This window comes from Lampris incognitus, chromosome 10 (assembly GCF_029633865.1).
Source record: "Lampris incognitus isolate fLamInc1 chromosome 10, fLamInc1.hap2, whole genome shotgun sequence".
NCBI classification, from domain to species: domain Eukaryota; kingdom Metazoa; phylum Chordata; class Actinopteri; order Lampriformes; family Lampridae; genus Lampris; species Lampris incognitus.
Window position 1 is genome coordinate 639,180 of NC_079220.1, and position 17,067 is coordinate 656,246.

Sequence of the window (17,067 nt, forward strand, 5' to 3'; positions counted from 1 at the left end):
TACCAGCTTAGACATCCTTTTTTCTTCCAGTCTGTTTATTTTGGGTGAGCCCTCTGCATTAAGTGATTTGACTCCACCGCTTGCTGACTGGATCCAGACTGCCCTTATGTTAGGACGGAAACTCGTGGTCAAAGAATGGAAAGCCTCCTCTGCACCAGCGCCATCTTTGTGGCACACTTCTCTTGGTCAGCTGGCTGCCCTAGAACAGTTATCATATAGTCTGCTTGATAAGGTGGAGGAATATCACTTGAAATGGGGGCGGTACCATTCTTATATATTGAGCGTCTAATGGTGTTTCCAGCTCATAAAAATAACAGTAACATAATCACATAAAATGCAAATACCTGAGATACATTTGGTTAGAATACCTGTTGACAAGCAACGCTGTAAACTTTTAACCACTCCACGCATCACAGTCATGTTTTTTCTTCTTTTGTTTTGTGTTTTTTTTTTTCTCTTGCTTTTTTTTTCTTCCTTATTTCAGGATGTCTCTCCTATCTTTTATTTATTTTTGGTCTAGTTGTGTTTGTTTCGTTTCTATCGCATTCTCATTTAATATCCACGTTATTTGTAATTGAAATACTTGTGTATATAAATATATATACTATATATATGTATATATATGTGTGTGTGTTTTGTTTATTGTGAAAAAAATAAACTATTAATCATAAAAAAAATGGTCATGAAATGTTTTCTAGTTTTGACTGTGACGATGCTAGTTATTTGACCCAAATAAAAGTGAAAGAAAAGATTTAATTGGTTTACAATTTATACATCCTAGAACATATGATATGTACATATGTACATATTTACTTTATATGTATAATTTAAATGATATATGTAACGATGTTTGCTTATTGCAGAAATAATATTAATGACTGATATATTTGTATTACATTACACATATTACGTACCTACTATTACATACCTGTGGAGGCATGGAGATGTTTAGGAGAGATGGCAGTGGGGTTTTAACTACACTGTTTAACACAATCTTGGAAAGTGAGAGGATGCCTGAGGAGTGGAGAAGAAGCATACTGGTACCGATTTTCAAGAACAAGGGCGATGTGCAGAACTGTAGCAACTACAGAGGTATAAAGTTGATCAGCCACAGCATGAAGATATGGGAAAGAGTAATAGAAGCTAGGTTAAGAAGAGAGGGGATGATCAGCAGCAGCAGCGGTATGGTTTCATGCCAGGACAGAGCAGGGCCGTGCAGAGACCTTTGAAGGGGCGGGTGCTCAAAGTATAAAAGGGGCACATGGAACAAGGCTTTAAATAGGGCTGTGCTCAAAATATCGATATGGCAATATATCGTGATGTATTCTGTATCATTACGGTTGCAAATGCTGTGACACAGTATTGAAAAAGAAACACAGAACCGAAAAGACCATTTTATGTTTAAAAGTTAAAGAATATTCTATTTGCACCTATGTGGGCTGACATAACTTACAGGGAACAGTTGCTGCTGGGGGGGTTGCTGCTGATACTGCCGGAGGGCTTATTGATCCGAGACTATAGACATTAAAACAAACATAGGAGATATATTAGCTGATTAAACAACTGTTATGTGACCATGACAAGATGTAAAGATTGCTGACGATGTTTGGAACTGGCTCACTGTGACTGACCTGCCGTAGTGCTGCAGCTGCTGCCAAAGCTGACTGCTTGGAGAGGGAGATGCTTACAGGAGGAGGTGGCTGCTGCACACCAAGAGCTGCAGGTAGAGAAAATAAGATACCAGATTCAAAAAAGTGTGGGAAATAATCTGAGAAGGAAACATTCATGGGGGAAAGGATGAGGGTGGTCACAGCAGGGGTAAGAGTGAGACAAAAAAATCTATATAGACAGAGGTGCCTGTGTGTGTGTGTATGTGTGTTCATTCTGTTGGCACCTACTAAACATCACAGAGTAGCATTAATCTTACCAATAAGTGGAGGAGGAGTTGTTGTAGGTACTCATAACAGCAATTTCCGGTTGGCCATGTCCCTAAAGATGTCTATGACATCATTGTGGTTTATTGGAATATCCTTCTCAATGGCCAACAGAAGCAGCTCAGACAATCTGTCCTCTTTGCAAAGGCTGCGAAGTTTGATTTTCACCAGCTCCAGTTTAGAGAAGGAACGTTCCACAGCTGCTGTTGACACCGGATGGATGCCATTTGTCTTCAGCAGCTCAGTCGTGTTGGGGAAAACTAGATGTGCATTGTTTTCCTTGACCACTGAAAGAATAGATGACACATTGGCTGGTGGTGAGCACGAGTATGAAGCATGGAAGACCTTCAGTTCTGTCTGTAATTTCTCTTCCTCTTCAATGTTATAGAACTGGCACAATTTCTTCACAGCTTGGAGTGCTGCTGTTGGGTTGGTTGCTGTTTTCCAGGTCTCTGGGACTGTCAGGCAATGGAAGGCATTCAAGATCTCCCATTTGGTATTATCTCCTCCTTTAAAGCGTCTCTGAAGCTCTTGTGTCATTGTGTCCACAAAAACATAATACTCTTTACCACAGTAGTACTCCTGCAATGTTGGGAAAGCATGATCAGTTGTAGCTGATGTGGAAGCAAACTTGAACTTCTCTGGTACTTTCCACCCCTAGCTTGTCCAGGGACCTCAGATGGAGGGTCCAGGCCCACTGATGCTGCCTTCTCTGTAGCCTGTTGGTAAATATTCTCACTCTTCTTCTGCCTCTGTAAAACTCCATCAACAATGTTGTATGCTACAGCCAGGTCCATGTCTTTCTGCTGCAATGCATCAGAAGCAACTGCAGTCACCTGGAAGACTGGACAGGTGATCTCCAGACACAAGAAGAACTCAAAAGTTATGCTTTTTAGAAGGATCATTGCATCACCAGCTGAGGAATCTAGGGAATCTTGTTGTGTCATTTCCTCAGGGAACTGCGTGACAGCTGGGAGGGCCTTCACCAGAGTTTTAAGTGCACTTTCTCTGCGGGCCCACCGAGTGTCAAACAGCTTCTGCAGCTCCAATGGACGCTGATCAGGGTGCTTCCTCTTCTGCATGTCAATAAATGCAGAGTGTTGTTTTGATGAGTTGGCCATAAAAGTGTCAAGTTTTTCAACTAGATTGAAAAAGTTGACAAAACAGATGTTTGACTTTGCACTTTCTACCAACACCAGATTAAGGCAGTGTGCCTGACAGTGCACATACAAGGCCTTTGGATTTTACCTTCGGATTCTGGACTGCGGTCCCTTATGGTGCCCACTCATGTTTGCAGCCCCATCATAACCTTGACTCCGGATGTTTTCTATTTTCAGGTAATTTTCTTCCAGTAGAACCATCACAAGATTTTCAAGCGCATCTCCGCTTGTTGAATGCACATTGCACACCTGAATGAATCGCTCCTTTGTTTTCATGTTGTGTACATATCTCACAACAAAGGAAACCTGTTCAGTGTGGGACACATCTGTCGTTTCATCCATAAGTATCGAAAAGATTTTGCTCTCTTGAAGTTCTTCTTTGATGACACATTTTACTGATATGGCCAAAGCTTTGATTAAGTCATCCTGGAATCTGTTCGAGAGGAGTGAGACAAGAGGTCTTCTTTGGGTTCCCTGCTTCTCTTTTATGCCATCAAGGTGTAATTTAATTACACTGTCACACTTGCTGAGCAACTCCACTAACTAAGAAATTCCCTCAATTTTGGCTTGATGAGGTCTCATTGTCTCCCCTGAAAGACATGCCCTGTCTTGCCAGGGAAAGAGTAATGGCATTCAAACGAGACAAAATTTCTCGGTTCCTCTCCCACTTCTTTTTTTTTGCAGCTTGCGACTCACAGTCACTCACTTCAAAAGCTGCCTCCAGTGATTTTTTTCTTGCATGAGTTCCATCTCACCATACCACACATGTGAGTCTCTGAGGCACTGTGCCCTTTGATTCTTTCTAAAGCCTTTCGCCAGCGATTTAACCCTTCGGTTTTCCAGTGTTTGTGACTTGTATTTTTCATCATTTAAAAAAAGACGACAGCTGAAACAAAACATGGTGCCAGTGCTAGGAGAATATTCTAGCCATGGGTTATTCCATGGCTAGAATATTCTCATGGGTCCAATATTATCACACATTTGGATTAAGGCCTCATTGCACTTTATGTTGAATTGAGGGATGTGGGCAGGGTCAGTTGGGTGATGTAGTCCAAGTAGGTTTGAGAATGGCCCCTTTATGGCTTCTGTTTCCTTCTCTTGGCTTGCTTCTTACTGCACTTTTTCTATTGCTTGGGCCTCAATGTCCCTCTCTTTCTCTCTAGCCTCTGTCTCCTGGTTTGCTTCTTCCTGCACTCCTTCTGTTGCTTGTGCCTTAATGTCTTCCTCTTTCTCTCCACCCTCTGTCTCCATCTCCTCATCTGACCTATCACTTTCCACTCACTGTCCATCTTGGCACAAATGACAATTTGCCATTTCAGCATTAATCTATTCTTTTAACCATCACTACTACTCTTGCACCGAATCAATAATAAACCCACTTTAAGTAATGATACAAAACAATAAAGCTCTGATACATTGCAATATATTATCATTATCATTATTATTATTGTCTAAAACTGAATACCTTTGCAATGTAAACAATGGTACATGTGGTGTTCTTACCTGTTGTGCTCTTTTTAACCCAACTGGATAGGGAGGGATACACTGCCTTTTGCTGACTCAAGCAGCTCCCTCTTTTTTGTTTTAACCTCCTTTCCTTGCGAGGCATCTTTGCACTGCAGAACACACACACACACACACACACACACACACACACACACACACACACACACACAGTGACATTTCATGTCTTTTCCTGAAATCTATTCTGTTCTATTTTGCTGCTATCATCTGTGTGCGGACCTTCTTCGTTTTACTCAACTGCTTTATTGCCAAACGTGGTGTTTGTTAATTTTATTTAGACATGGAGCCATAGCTAAACATTAGCTAACGTTAGCTAGCACGCAGCCTTGGTTTGACAGCTGGCGTAGCTGATCGGCTAAACTTCTTGATAGTTTTGTGACGACGTCCCATTCACATCTAAATAAGAACACAATAGCTTCTTAAAATGTAATCACCTAGCTAGCTAGACACTTTAGCTAGCTAGCTAGTCATCTGGTGCGCAGGTGACCTCTCAGCTGCTGCTAGCTCAGCTAGATGTCTGCCGTGGAGTCACAGCTAACGTTACGTCTACAGGCTACACACACACACACACACACACACACACACACACACACACACACACACACACACACACACACACACAGCAATATAACCGACCGTGCATGCTCTCTTCACTCTTCACTTTGCTCTCGTAACCTACATCCAACAACAAGCACACTGCTGCAAACCCTCTGACCGGCGGTACGGAAGGCATCCTGCTGAATCAGACATGCTGTCGGTCTGTCTGTGCAGCGTCAGCAAAGACAGGCCACTACTTGCCTCGTGCCTCACATCAGATGAGGTCAGGTAAGGTCGACGGGTGAAAGGTCATCATGTGGGTAATTTTATTTATGGCTAAATTATTATTCATTCGTTTTATTAATAGTTAGATTGGGCAGGGCTTCACAAAAGGGCATTTACAAAAAAATAAAACAATTAAAAAAATGGTCTTGACAAAAGGCACTTTGGGCATCAGCCCCCCCCCCCCCCGTCTGCACGTACGTGGCTCTTAGTGACGTTGACTGGGGGTGTTCCGATCGAGTTCCGGTGACGGCAGCGAGTTTACGGAAGTGGTTACGAGCCTCGTAGCAACGCTTGTCGATTCCATTGCCCCCGCAGTAAAAGCGAGGTCCTTTCCTAACCAGACCCATCCGTGATGCTGCAAGCGCGCGCACTGCTGCCTATAGCTCTGGTCTCGCAACCGGCAACATGGACGAGTACAAGGCAGCGTCCTACAGTCCGAGAAGGGCGGTAAAAGGAGCTAAGAAGAGGTGCAGAGATAGGGTGGAGGCGCAGATGGAGCAACGCGACACCAGACGTCTAGGGCAAGGACTACAAACAATAACCGACTACAAGAGAAGATCCCCCGCAATTGGGAGTGCCGATGCATCCCTAGCGGATGACCTGAACTCCTTTTATGCACGTTTTGAGGCTAGCAATAACAGCGCTAGCTAGCTCGTCGGCTAGCAACGACACTGTTAGCATAGCCGAGGTGAGTCCTACAGCTGGGGAGGAACATCCACTCTCGGTGACTGAGCATAGTGTGTGGAGGGCTCTGACAAGGGTGAATAAAGGAAAGCTGCTGGTCCTGACGGCATATCCGGGCGAGTACTAAAGACCTGTGCTAATCAGCTAGCTCCAGTGCTCACCCCAATATTCAACATCTCTCCAGCTGAGTCTGTGGTCCCCGCCTGCTTCAAGAGATCCACCATTATCCCTGTGCCGAAGAAGGCTTCTCCAACATGCCTGAATGACTACCGACCGGTGGCCCTCACCTTGGTGGTCACGAAATGCTTCGAAAGGTTGATAAAAGACCACATCTGCACCTTCCTCCCCTGCTCCATGGACCCGCTGCAGTTTGCTTATCGTCCAAACAGATCCACAGATCACGCTGTCTCCCAGGTACTGCACACCACACTCTCTCAGCTTGACAGCGGGAAGGGGGGCTACGTGAGACTGCTGCTCATTGACTACAGTTCAGCTTTCAATACCATAGTCCCCACCAGGCTGGCTGGCAAGCTGAGTGAACTGGGACTGAACACCCCTCTGTGTGCCTGGATCGCGCCGTGGCCCGCCCACCCCGCGCCGTGGCCCGCCCACTCCGCGCCGTGGCCCGCCCACCCCGCGCCGGCAGCCAATCGGCTCGTCAGGGCCGGGCTTAGTCATCAGGGCTGGGCTTAAGTTTGGTGGCCTCCCACGCGCCCGTTGTCAGTTCGTGTTGTAACCTCTCCGCAGTAGCGGCCACTCTCCTCCCACGGTCCTTTTCTCTACGAACTCATCCCAGCCCTTGGTTCATGTTTTTCCCTTGCAAGGTTTCCCCGTGGAAGTATCCTGCCGTGTTCCCGTTTGGATTACCCGCGAGTTTTTCCCCCTTGGACTTTCCGTTTTTTCCTTGTCTCTCATTGCCTTCCTATGTTTGACTATTTGTACGCGTAAGGAATAAAGTACGCCAGTTTTCGTCTAACCCCATCTCTGTCTGGTGTCGTGCGCTTGGGGTCTTCCACAAACCCTAACACAACTTTCGTCTAACATTAGAAGACTTTAAATATTGTGCTTTCTCCTGGTGCTTCTCAAGCTGCTGAAATGGTTATATCATTGGATGCAGAGAAGGCCTTTGTTCGGGTTGAGTGGGCTAACTTCTTTTCTGTTCTGGGGAAAATTGGTTTCGGGTTTAAATTTATTTCTTGGATACGACTTTTATACTCTGCCCCTACTGCTTATGTCATGACTAATTCTCAAAGGTCTGACTACTTCTCTCTAGCAAGCGGTACCCGTCACAGCTGCTCAATCTCTCCCCTGCCCTTTGCAGTAGCTATAGAACCTCTCTCCATTGCTCTCAAATCCTCCCCACTCTTCACTGGTATTTGCAGGGCTGGACAGGAACATGGCGTTTCTCTCTATGCTGATGACCTTTTGCTCTATGTCACAGAACCGGCTAAATGTATAGAGGATATTTTACAAATCTTGACGACCTTTGGGTCGTTTTCGGGCTACAAGTTAAACTTCAGCAAAAGCGAGTGTTTCTCTATTAATGATGTGGTGAAGCAAATCTCACCAGGTACCCTACCATTCCGACTGGCCCACACCATTTTCCGTTATCTGGGTGTCAACATTGCTCACTCCCTCCCCTCTCTCCATAAACATAACTTCATGAAGTTGGTTTTGGAAATTAAATCTGATTTGAAGCGCTGGGATTCACTCCCTCTCTCTCTGATGGGCAGAATCAACTCTATTAAAACGAACATTCTGCCCAGACTCTTGTTTCTTTTCCAGTCCCTTCCAATATTTTTGCCAAAATCATTTATTCGAATGTTAGACAAAACAATTTCACAGTTTATTTGGGCTGGCAGGAGTCCGAGGGCTCGTAGATCGGTGTTAAAGAGGGGCAAACGGGATGGGGGCCTTGCGTTGCCCAACCTTTCATTTTATTATTGGGCGGCCAACCTTCAAAAAATGCATGCTTGGTGTAACTCTCCCAACCTCGATTGGTGCATAATGGAGGACAACTCCTCCCGTCCTTCATCTCTTAGGGCTTTGGTCTGTGCCCCTCTGGCTTCTTGCTGTCCTAAATACATTAAAAATCGAATTGTACTCTCTACTTTGAAAATTTGGAAACAATTTAGGCAACATTTCAAACTTTCTGCCCCCACTCCATGCAGCCCCATTTGTAATAACCACTTGTTTCCTCCCTCTAATTTAGATACAGCTTTCAATCTGTGGAGAGAGAGAGGCCTGACCCATTTCTTAGATTTATATTTAAAGGGCTGATTCAACACTTTTAATGATCTCTGTTTAAAGTACAATTTACCTCAATCTCACTTGTTCCAGTATCTTCAAGCTCGTAATTACGCTCGCACACATTCCACATCTTTCCCTCAGCTTCCAGTGGGCTCTCTTGTCTCTAAGGTACTTTCTCTCCCCAGGATTCGTGGCAGGATCTCAATTTTATATGATCTTATATCATCCTCGGATTTGACTTCTCTAGCAGGGGTTAGGGGTAGTTGGGAACAGGAGCTAGAACGTGATGTGGCAGATGAATGGTGGGACAGGGCACTAGCCAGGGTCAACTCTACATCCTCATGTTCCCGTTTAAGTTTAACTCAGTTTAAGGTCTTGCATAGGGTTCATTTTACAAAAGCTAAGCTTTGTAGGCTGTTTCCAGGCGTGAGTGATACCTGTGATAAATGTGGCTCATCACCTGCGGATCATAGTCATATGTTTTTCTCCTGTCCAAAATTAGTTGAGTTCTGGTCCCTTTTCTTTAAGATGATAGGAGAAGCCCTCAAAATTACACTGGATCCCTGCCCCTTGATAGCCATCTTTAGGGTACCCCTATGCTGACCAGTCCTACCAAGAAAAATTCTGATGTTGTTGCCTTTGCCTCACTCATTGCCCGTAGAGGAATTCTGTTACAGTGGAAAGACAAGTCAAGTCAATTGTATTTGTTTCGCCCCAAATCCACCTTCCGCTACCTCCTGGTTAAAGGATTTAACGTTATTTCTCCTGCTAGAGAAGCTGAAGTCTTCCTTAAGAGGCTCAACTGCTAAGTTCCACAAAAGATGGCAGCCATTACCTCTTATGTAAATTCTCCTACCTCTCTGGACCCCAACTCATTATCAACGAATCCATTCCTTGGGGTGGGCATCCCGAGCATCCTTTAATTGCACTGACCTCCCTACTTTATTTTGTTTTATTTTATTTCATTTTATCAACTCTCGATGTGTGTGTGTGTGTGTGTGTGTGTGTGTGTGTGTGTGTGTGTGTGTGTGTGTGTGTGTGTGTGTGTGTGTGTGTGTGTGTGTGTGTGTGTCTTATTTACTTCTTTGGTTCTCTATGTGCATTATTTTTTCTTCTTCCCTGTTTTCTTTGAGAGGTTGGGATGGGTGGGGTTGGAACAAGGTGTTGTAGTTCTAACACACCAAAAACAAAAAACAAAGGGGGGGGGGATGCTGTGAAACCCTGATCTGTTCTGTGTCTAACATATAACACTGGTTTCTAACGAACAAATTACTACAAACAGTAGTAGTAGTAGTAGTAGATATTTGTGATTTAAAGATATATTTACCGAAGATGTGATATTTATATGTGGAAGTGTTTGTGAAGATGTGACGTTTTATTTCTATGTTATAACCATAGATCGAGAGCCACAAACTGACCTTCAGAGAGACCGCCAAGGCCCGGACCGACCACGGAGCTGACATCATCATCCATTATGGCTCCTCCGACTCCTCCCCACATTGCCTTAGCAGCCAGACGTCTCCTCTTCACCTTAGCAAAGGCTCCTCGTCTGGCAGCTTGAATGAAGCTGAAGCTCCACCACTTGACACGCTGGCTGACCAAGTAGGGAAATACACTGTCCAAAACCAGATGCACCTGAACTCACATGTAGACTGTCCAAAACCAGATGCACCTGAACTCACATGTAGACTGTCCAAAACCAGACACACCTGCACTCACATGTAGACTGTCCAAAACCAGACACACCTGCACTCACATGTAGACTGTCCAAAACCAAACGCACCTTAACTCACATGTAGACTGTCCAAAACCAGACGCACCTTAACTCACATGTAGACTGTCCAAAACCAAACGCACCTTAACTCACATGTAGACTGTCCAAAACCAAACGCACCTTAACTCACATGTAGACTGTCCAAAACCAAACGCTCCTTTATTAACATGACTAAAAACCAAACGCACCTTAACTCACATGTAGACTGTCCAAAACCAGACGCACCTGAACTCACATGTAGACTGTCCAAAACCAAACGCACCTTAACTCACATGTAGACTGTCCACAACCAGACGCACCTGCACTCACATGTAGACTGTCCAAAACCAAACGCTCCTTTATTAACATGAGGACTAAAAACCAAACGCACCTTAACTCACATGTAGACTGTCCAAAACCAAACGCACCTTAACTCACATGTAGACTGTCCAAAACCAAACGCTCCTTTATTAACATGAGGACTAAAAACCAAACGCACCTTAACTCACATGTAGACTGTCCAAAACCAGACGCACCTGAACTCACATGTAGACTGTCCAAAACCAGACGCACCTTAACTCACATGTAGACTGTCCAAAACCAGGCGCACCTTAACTCACATGTAGACTGTCCAAAACCAGACGCACCTGCACTCACATGTAGACTGTCCAAAACCAGACGCACCTGCACTCACATGTAGACTGTCCAAAACCAGACGCACCTGCACTCACATGTAGACTGTCTAAAACCAGACGCACCTGAACTCACATGTAGACTGTCCAAAACCAAACGCACCTTAACTCACATGTAGACTGTCCAAAACCAGACGCACCTTAACTCACATGTAGACTGTCCAAAACCAGACGCACCTGAACTCACATGTAGACTGTCCAAAACCAAACGCACCTTAACTCACATGTAGACTGTCCAAAACCAGACGCACCTGAACTCACATGTAGACTGTCCAAAACCAAACGCACCTTAACTCACATGTAGACTGTCCAAAACCAGACGCACCTGCACTCACATGTAGACTGTCCAAAACCAGACGCACCTGCACTCACATGTAGACTGTCCAAAACCAGACGCACCTGCACTCACATGTAGACTGTCCAAAACCAGGCGCACCTTAACTCACATGTAGACTATCCAAAACCAGACGCACCTGCACTCACATGTAGACTGTCCAAAACCAGACGCACCTGCACTCACATGTAGACTGTCCAAAACCAGACGCACCTGCACTCACATGTAGACTGTCTAAAACCAGACGCACCTGAACTCACATGTAGACTGTCCAAAACCAAACGCACCTTAACTCACATGTAGACTGTCCAAAACCAAACGCACCTGAACTCACATGTAGACTGTCCAAAACCAAACGCACCTTAACTCACATGTAGACTGTCCAAAACCAGACGCACCTTAACTCACATGTAGACTGTCCAAAACCAGACGCACCTGAACTCACATGTAGACTGTCCAAAACCAAACGCACCTTAACTCACATGTAGACTGTCCAAAACCAGACGCACCTGCACTCACATGTAGACTGTCCAAAACCAGACGCACCTTAACTCACATGTAGACTGTCCAAAACCAAACGCACCTGAACTCACATGTAGACTGTCCAAAACCAGACGCACCTTAACTCACATGTAGACTGTCCAAAACCAGACGCACCTGAACTCACATGTAGACTGTCCAAAACCAAACGCACCTTAACTCACATGTAGACTGTCCAAAACCAGACGCACCTGCACTCACATGTAGACTGTCCAAAACCAGACGCACCTTAACTCACATGTAGACTGTCCAAAACCAGCCGCACCTTAACTCACATGTAGACTGTCCAAAACCAAACGCACCTTAACTCACATGTAGACTGTCCAAAACCAAACGCTCCTTTATTAACATGAGGACTAAAAACCAAACGTACCTTAACTCACATGTAGACTGTCCAAAACCAGACGCACCTGCACTCATATGTGGACTGTCCAAAACCAAACGCACCTTAACTCACATGTAGACTGTCCACAACCAGACGCACCTGAACTCACATGTAGACTGTCCAAAACCAGACGCACCTGCACTCACATGTAGACTGGCCAAAACCAAACGCACCTTAACTCACATGTAGACTGTCCAAAACCAGACGCACCTTAACTCACATGTAGATTGTCCAAAACCAGACGCACCTGCACTCACATGTAGACTGTCCAAAACCAAACGTACCTTAACTCACATGTAGACTGTCCAAAACCAGACGCACCTTAACTCACATGTAGACTGTCAAAAACCAGACGTATCTGAACTCACATGTAGACTGTCCAAAACCAGACGCACCTGCACTCACATGTAGACTGTCCAAAACCAAACGTACCTTAACTCACATGTAGACTGTCCAAAACCAAACGCACCTTAACTCACATGTAGACTGTCCAAAACCAAACGCTCCATTATTAACATGAGGACTAAAAACCAAACGCACCTTAACTCACATGTAGACTGTCCAAAACCAGACGCACCTGAACTCACATGTAGACTGTCCAAAACCAGGCGCACCTTAACTCACATGTAGACTGTCCAAAACCAGACCCACCTGCACTCACATGTAGACTGTCCAAAACCAGACGCACCTGAACTCACATGTAGACTGTCCAAAACCAGACGCACCTGCACTCACATGTAGACTGTCTAAAACCAGACGCACCTGAACTCACATGTAGACTGTCCAAAACCAAACGCACCTTAACTCACATGTAGACTGTCCAAAACCAAACGCACCTGAACTCACATGTAGACTGTCCAAAACCAAACGCACCTTAACTCACATGTAGACTGTCCAAAACCAGACGCACCTTAACTCACATGTAGACTGTCCAAAACCAGACGCACCTGAACTCACATGTAGACTGTCCAAAACCAAACGCACCTTAACTCACATGTAGACTGTCCAAAACCAGACGCACCTGCACTCACATGTAGACTGTCCAAAACCAGACGCACCTTAACTCACATGTAGACTGTCCAAAACCAGCCGCACCTTAACTCACATGTAGACTGTCCAAAACCAAACGCACCTTAACTCACATGTAGACTGTCCAAAACCAAACGCTCCTTTATTAACATGAGGACTAAAAACCAAACGTACCTTAACTCACATGTAGACTGTCCAAAACCAGACGCACCTGCACTCATATGTGGACTGTCCAAAACCAAACGCACCTTAACTCACATGTAGACTGTCCACAACCAGACGCACCTGAACTCACATGTAGACTGTCCAAAACCAGACGCACCTGCACTCACATGTAGACTGGCCAAAACCAAACGCACCTTAACTCACATGTAGACTGTCCAAAACCAGACGCACCTTAACTCACATGTAGATTGTCCAAAACCAGACGCACCTGAACTCACATGTAGACTGTCCAAAACCAAACGTACCTTAACTCACATGTAGACTGTCCAAAACCAGACGCACCTTAACTCACATGTAGACTGTCAAAAACCAGACGTATCTGAACTCACATGTAGACTGTCCAAAACCAGACGCACCTGCACTCACATGTAGACTGTCCAAAACCAAACGTACCTTAACTCACATGTAGACTGTCCAAAACCAAACGCACCTTAACTCACATGTAGACTGTCCAAAACCAAACGCTCCTTTATTAACATGAGGACTAAAAACCAAACGCACCTTAACTCACATGTAGACTGTCCAAAACCAGACGCACCTGAACTCACATGTAGACTGTCCAAAACCAGGCGCACCTTAACTCACATGTAGACTGTCCAAAACCAGACGCACCTGCACTCACATGTAGACTGTCCAAAACCAGACGCACCTGCACTCACATGTAGACTGTCCAAAACCAGACGCACCTGCACTCACATGTAGACTGTCTAAAACCAGACGCACCTGAACTCACATGTAGACTGTCCAAAACCAAACGCACCTTAACTCACATGTAGACTGTCCAAAACCAGACGCACCTTAACTCACATGTAGACTGTCCAAAACCAGACGCACCTGAACTCACATGTAGACTGTCCAAAACCAAACGCACCTTAACTCACATGTAGACTGTCCAAAACCAGACGCACCTGAACTCACATGTAGACTGTCCAAAACCAAACGCACCTTAACTCACATGTAGACTGTCCAAAACCAGACGCACCTGCACTCACATGTAGACTGTCCAAAACCAGACGCACCTGCACTCACATGTAGACTGTCCAAAACCAGACGCACCTGCACTCACATGTAGACTGTCCAAAACCAGGCGCACCTTAACTCACATGTAGACTGTCCAAAACCAGACGCACCTGCACTCACATGTAGACTGTCCAAAACCAGACGCACCTGCACTCACATGTAGACTGTCCAAAACCAGATGCACCTGCACTCACATGTAGACTGTCCAAAACCAGGCGCACCTTAACTCACATGTAGACTATCCAAAACCAGACGCACCTGCACTCACATGTAGACTGTCCAAAACCAGACGCACCTGCACTCACATGTAGACTGTCCAAAACCAGACGCACCTGCACTCACATATAGACTGTCTAAAACCAGACGCACCTGAACTCACATGTAGATTGTCCAAAACCAAACGCACCTTAACTCACATGTAGACTGTCCAAAACCAAATGCACCTGAACTCACATGTAGACTGTCCAAAACCAGACGCACCTGCACTCACATGTAGACTGTCCAAAACCAAACGCACCTTAACTCACATGTAGACTGTCCAAAACCAAACGCACCTTAACTCACATGTAGACTGTCCAAAACCAGACGCACCTTAACTCACATGTAGATTGTCCAAAACCAGACGCACCTGCACTCACATGTAGACTGTCCAAAACCAGACGCACCTTAACTCACATGTAGACTGTCCAAAACCAGCCGCACCTTAACTCACATGTAGACTGTCCAAAACCAAACGCACCTTAACTCACATGTAGACTGTCCAAAACCAAACGCTCCTTTATTAACATGAGGACTAAAAACCAAACGTACCTTAACTCACATGTAGACTGTCCAAAACCAGATGCACCTGCACTCATATGTGGACTGTCCAAAACCAAACGCACCTTAACTCACATGTAGACTGTCCAAAACCAAACGTACCTTAACTCACATGTAGACTGTCCAAAACCAGACGCACCTTAACTCACATGTAGACTGTCCAAAACCAGACGCACCTTAACTCACATGTAGACTGTCAAAAACCAGACGTATCTGAACTCACATGTAGACTGTCAAAAACCAGACGTATCTGAACTCACATGTAGACTGTCCAAAACCAGACGCACCTGCACTCACATGTAGACTGTCCAAAACCAAACGTACCTTAACTCACATGTAGACTGTCCAAAACCAGACACACCTGAACTCACATGTAGACTGGCCAAAACCAGATGCACCTGAACTCACATGTAGACTGTCAAAAACCAAACGCACCTTTATTAACATGTGGACTAAAAACCAAACACACTTTAACTCACATGCAGACTGTCCAAAACCAGACGCACCTTTACTGACATGTAGACCGGGATTTCCAATTCTTTTCCCCTGAGGGCCAAAACGTCCGGGGATTTTTTTCTTTTTCTTTTTGCCATTGTGCAAGTAAAAGTTGTTTTACAATTTGCAGTTTCATTGAGCAGATGCTTTTATCCAAAGCGACGTACATCTGAGAGTTACTACAACACAAGCAAGGATTTAGTCAGGAGGCAACAACTCCTCTGTCCTATTGGACAGAGGAGAAGAGTCTGGCTAGTTACTTAGGGCTCGTTGTGGCGGAAGTGCCAGGCACCTTTCATTGGCAGAGCGTAGTGAGCAGGACCGAGTGTAGACCTGAATGAGGGAGTTCAGGTAGGCGAGAGTTGTTTTAGTTGTTGTTTTGGGGGAGACAGTGGATGGATATGAACAGCGGACTGACATGTGGTGTTTTGGGTTGGTTGAAGACCAGATGCGCTGCCGCGCTCTGGATCATTTGCAGATGTTTGAAAGTTCATGCAGGGAGACCTGCCAGTAAGGACTTGCAGTAGTCAATGCGCGATATAACAGCAGCCTGCACCAGGAGTTGTGCTGCATGCTCAGACAGGTAGGGTCTAATTTTCCTGATGTTGTACGGGGCAAATCAATACAGCCGAGCAATCGAGGCCACGTGAACCTTAAAGGTTAGTTGGTCATCAATCATGATACCCAGGTTTCGGGCAGACTTTGTGGTCATGAGTTGGGTTGATCCAAGCTGGGTATTGATCTGTTGTTGTAAGGATGGACTGGCTGGGATGACAAGGAGCTCAGTCTTAGACAGGTGAAGTTGAAGGTGGTGTTCTTTCATCCATGCGGAGATACCAGCAAGGCATGATGATATCCGTGCCGAGACTGTGAGGTCATCTGGCGGGAATGATAGGAAGATCTGTGTGTCGTCAGCATAGCAATGGTGTGAGAAACCATGGGAGCAGATGGTTGCACCAAGTGAGCGGAACACACCTGCAGATGTTGTTACTGCTATTACGGTTATTATTATTGTTAATATTTTCATTAATAGTAGTAGTCATAGTCATAGTAGTACTTTTACTAACATGTACTTTCCAAAACCAAATCCACCTTACAAACACGTAGATTGTCTAAAACCAAACATGTCCATCCATTCCCAAATCATAAACACCTCATCATCATTCAGTCTGACTCTTCACACTTTGTAACCCTCTAGAGTCCTCAATTACTTTAATTAACTACGTCTTCCATACTGATTATAACACGTCGTCTCATGGCTCCACCTCCCCTTGTTTGACCTTTGAGCAGTCATTGTTTGATTTCCTGTCGAAATGAATTAAAGTTAACTTGGACATCTCATCACTAAGTCAACATTCTGCTCCTCAGGCCTCCGCCTCGCTTGCCAAGTCAGGCCTGTGA

General features: G+C 45.1%; 1 protein-coding gene and 1 long non-coding RNA gene across 2 annotated transcripts in view; one reads left to right on the plus strand and one right to left on the minus strand.

The window, feature by feature from the left end:
- LOC130119127 (microtubule-associated protein tau-like) overlaps window positions 1-17,067 on the plus strand; it is an 85,386-nt gene extending 68,319 nt beyond the window's left edge. The window contains exons 5-6 of the mRNA XM_056287543.1: window positions 9,773-9,976; window positions 17,035-17,067. Coding sequence (XP_056143518.1) covers window positions 9,773-9,976; window positions 17,035-17,067 — 237 coding nt within the window. The remainder of the gene's footprint in view (window positions 1-9,772; window positions 9,977-17,034) is intronic.
- On the minus strand, window positions 58-5,372 carry LOC130120054 (uncharacterized). Its single transcript, XR_008810874.1, has 6 exons — window positions 5,255-5,372; window positions 4,598-4,710; window positions 1,632-1,717; window positions 1,454-1,515; window positions 929-1,014; window positions 58-199 (listed from the first exon to the last, which is right to left on the minus strand). It is a non-coding gene; the product is annotated as an uncharacterized LOC130120054 (long non-coding RNA).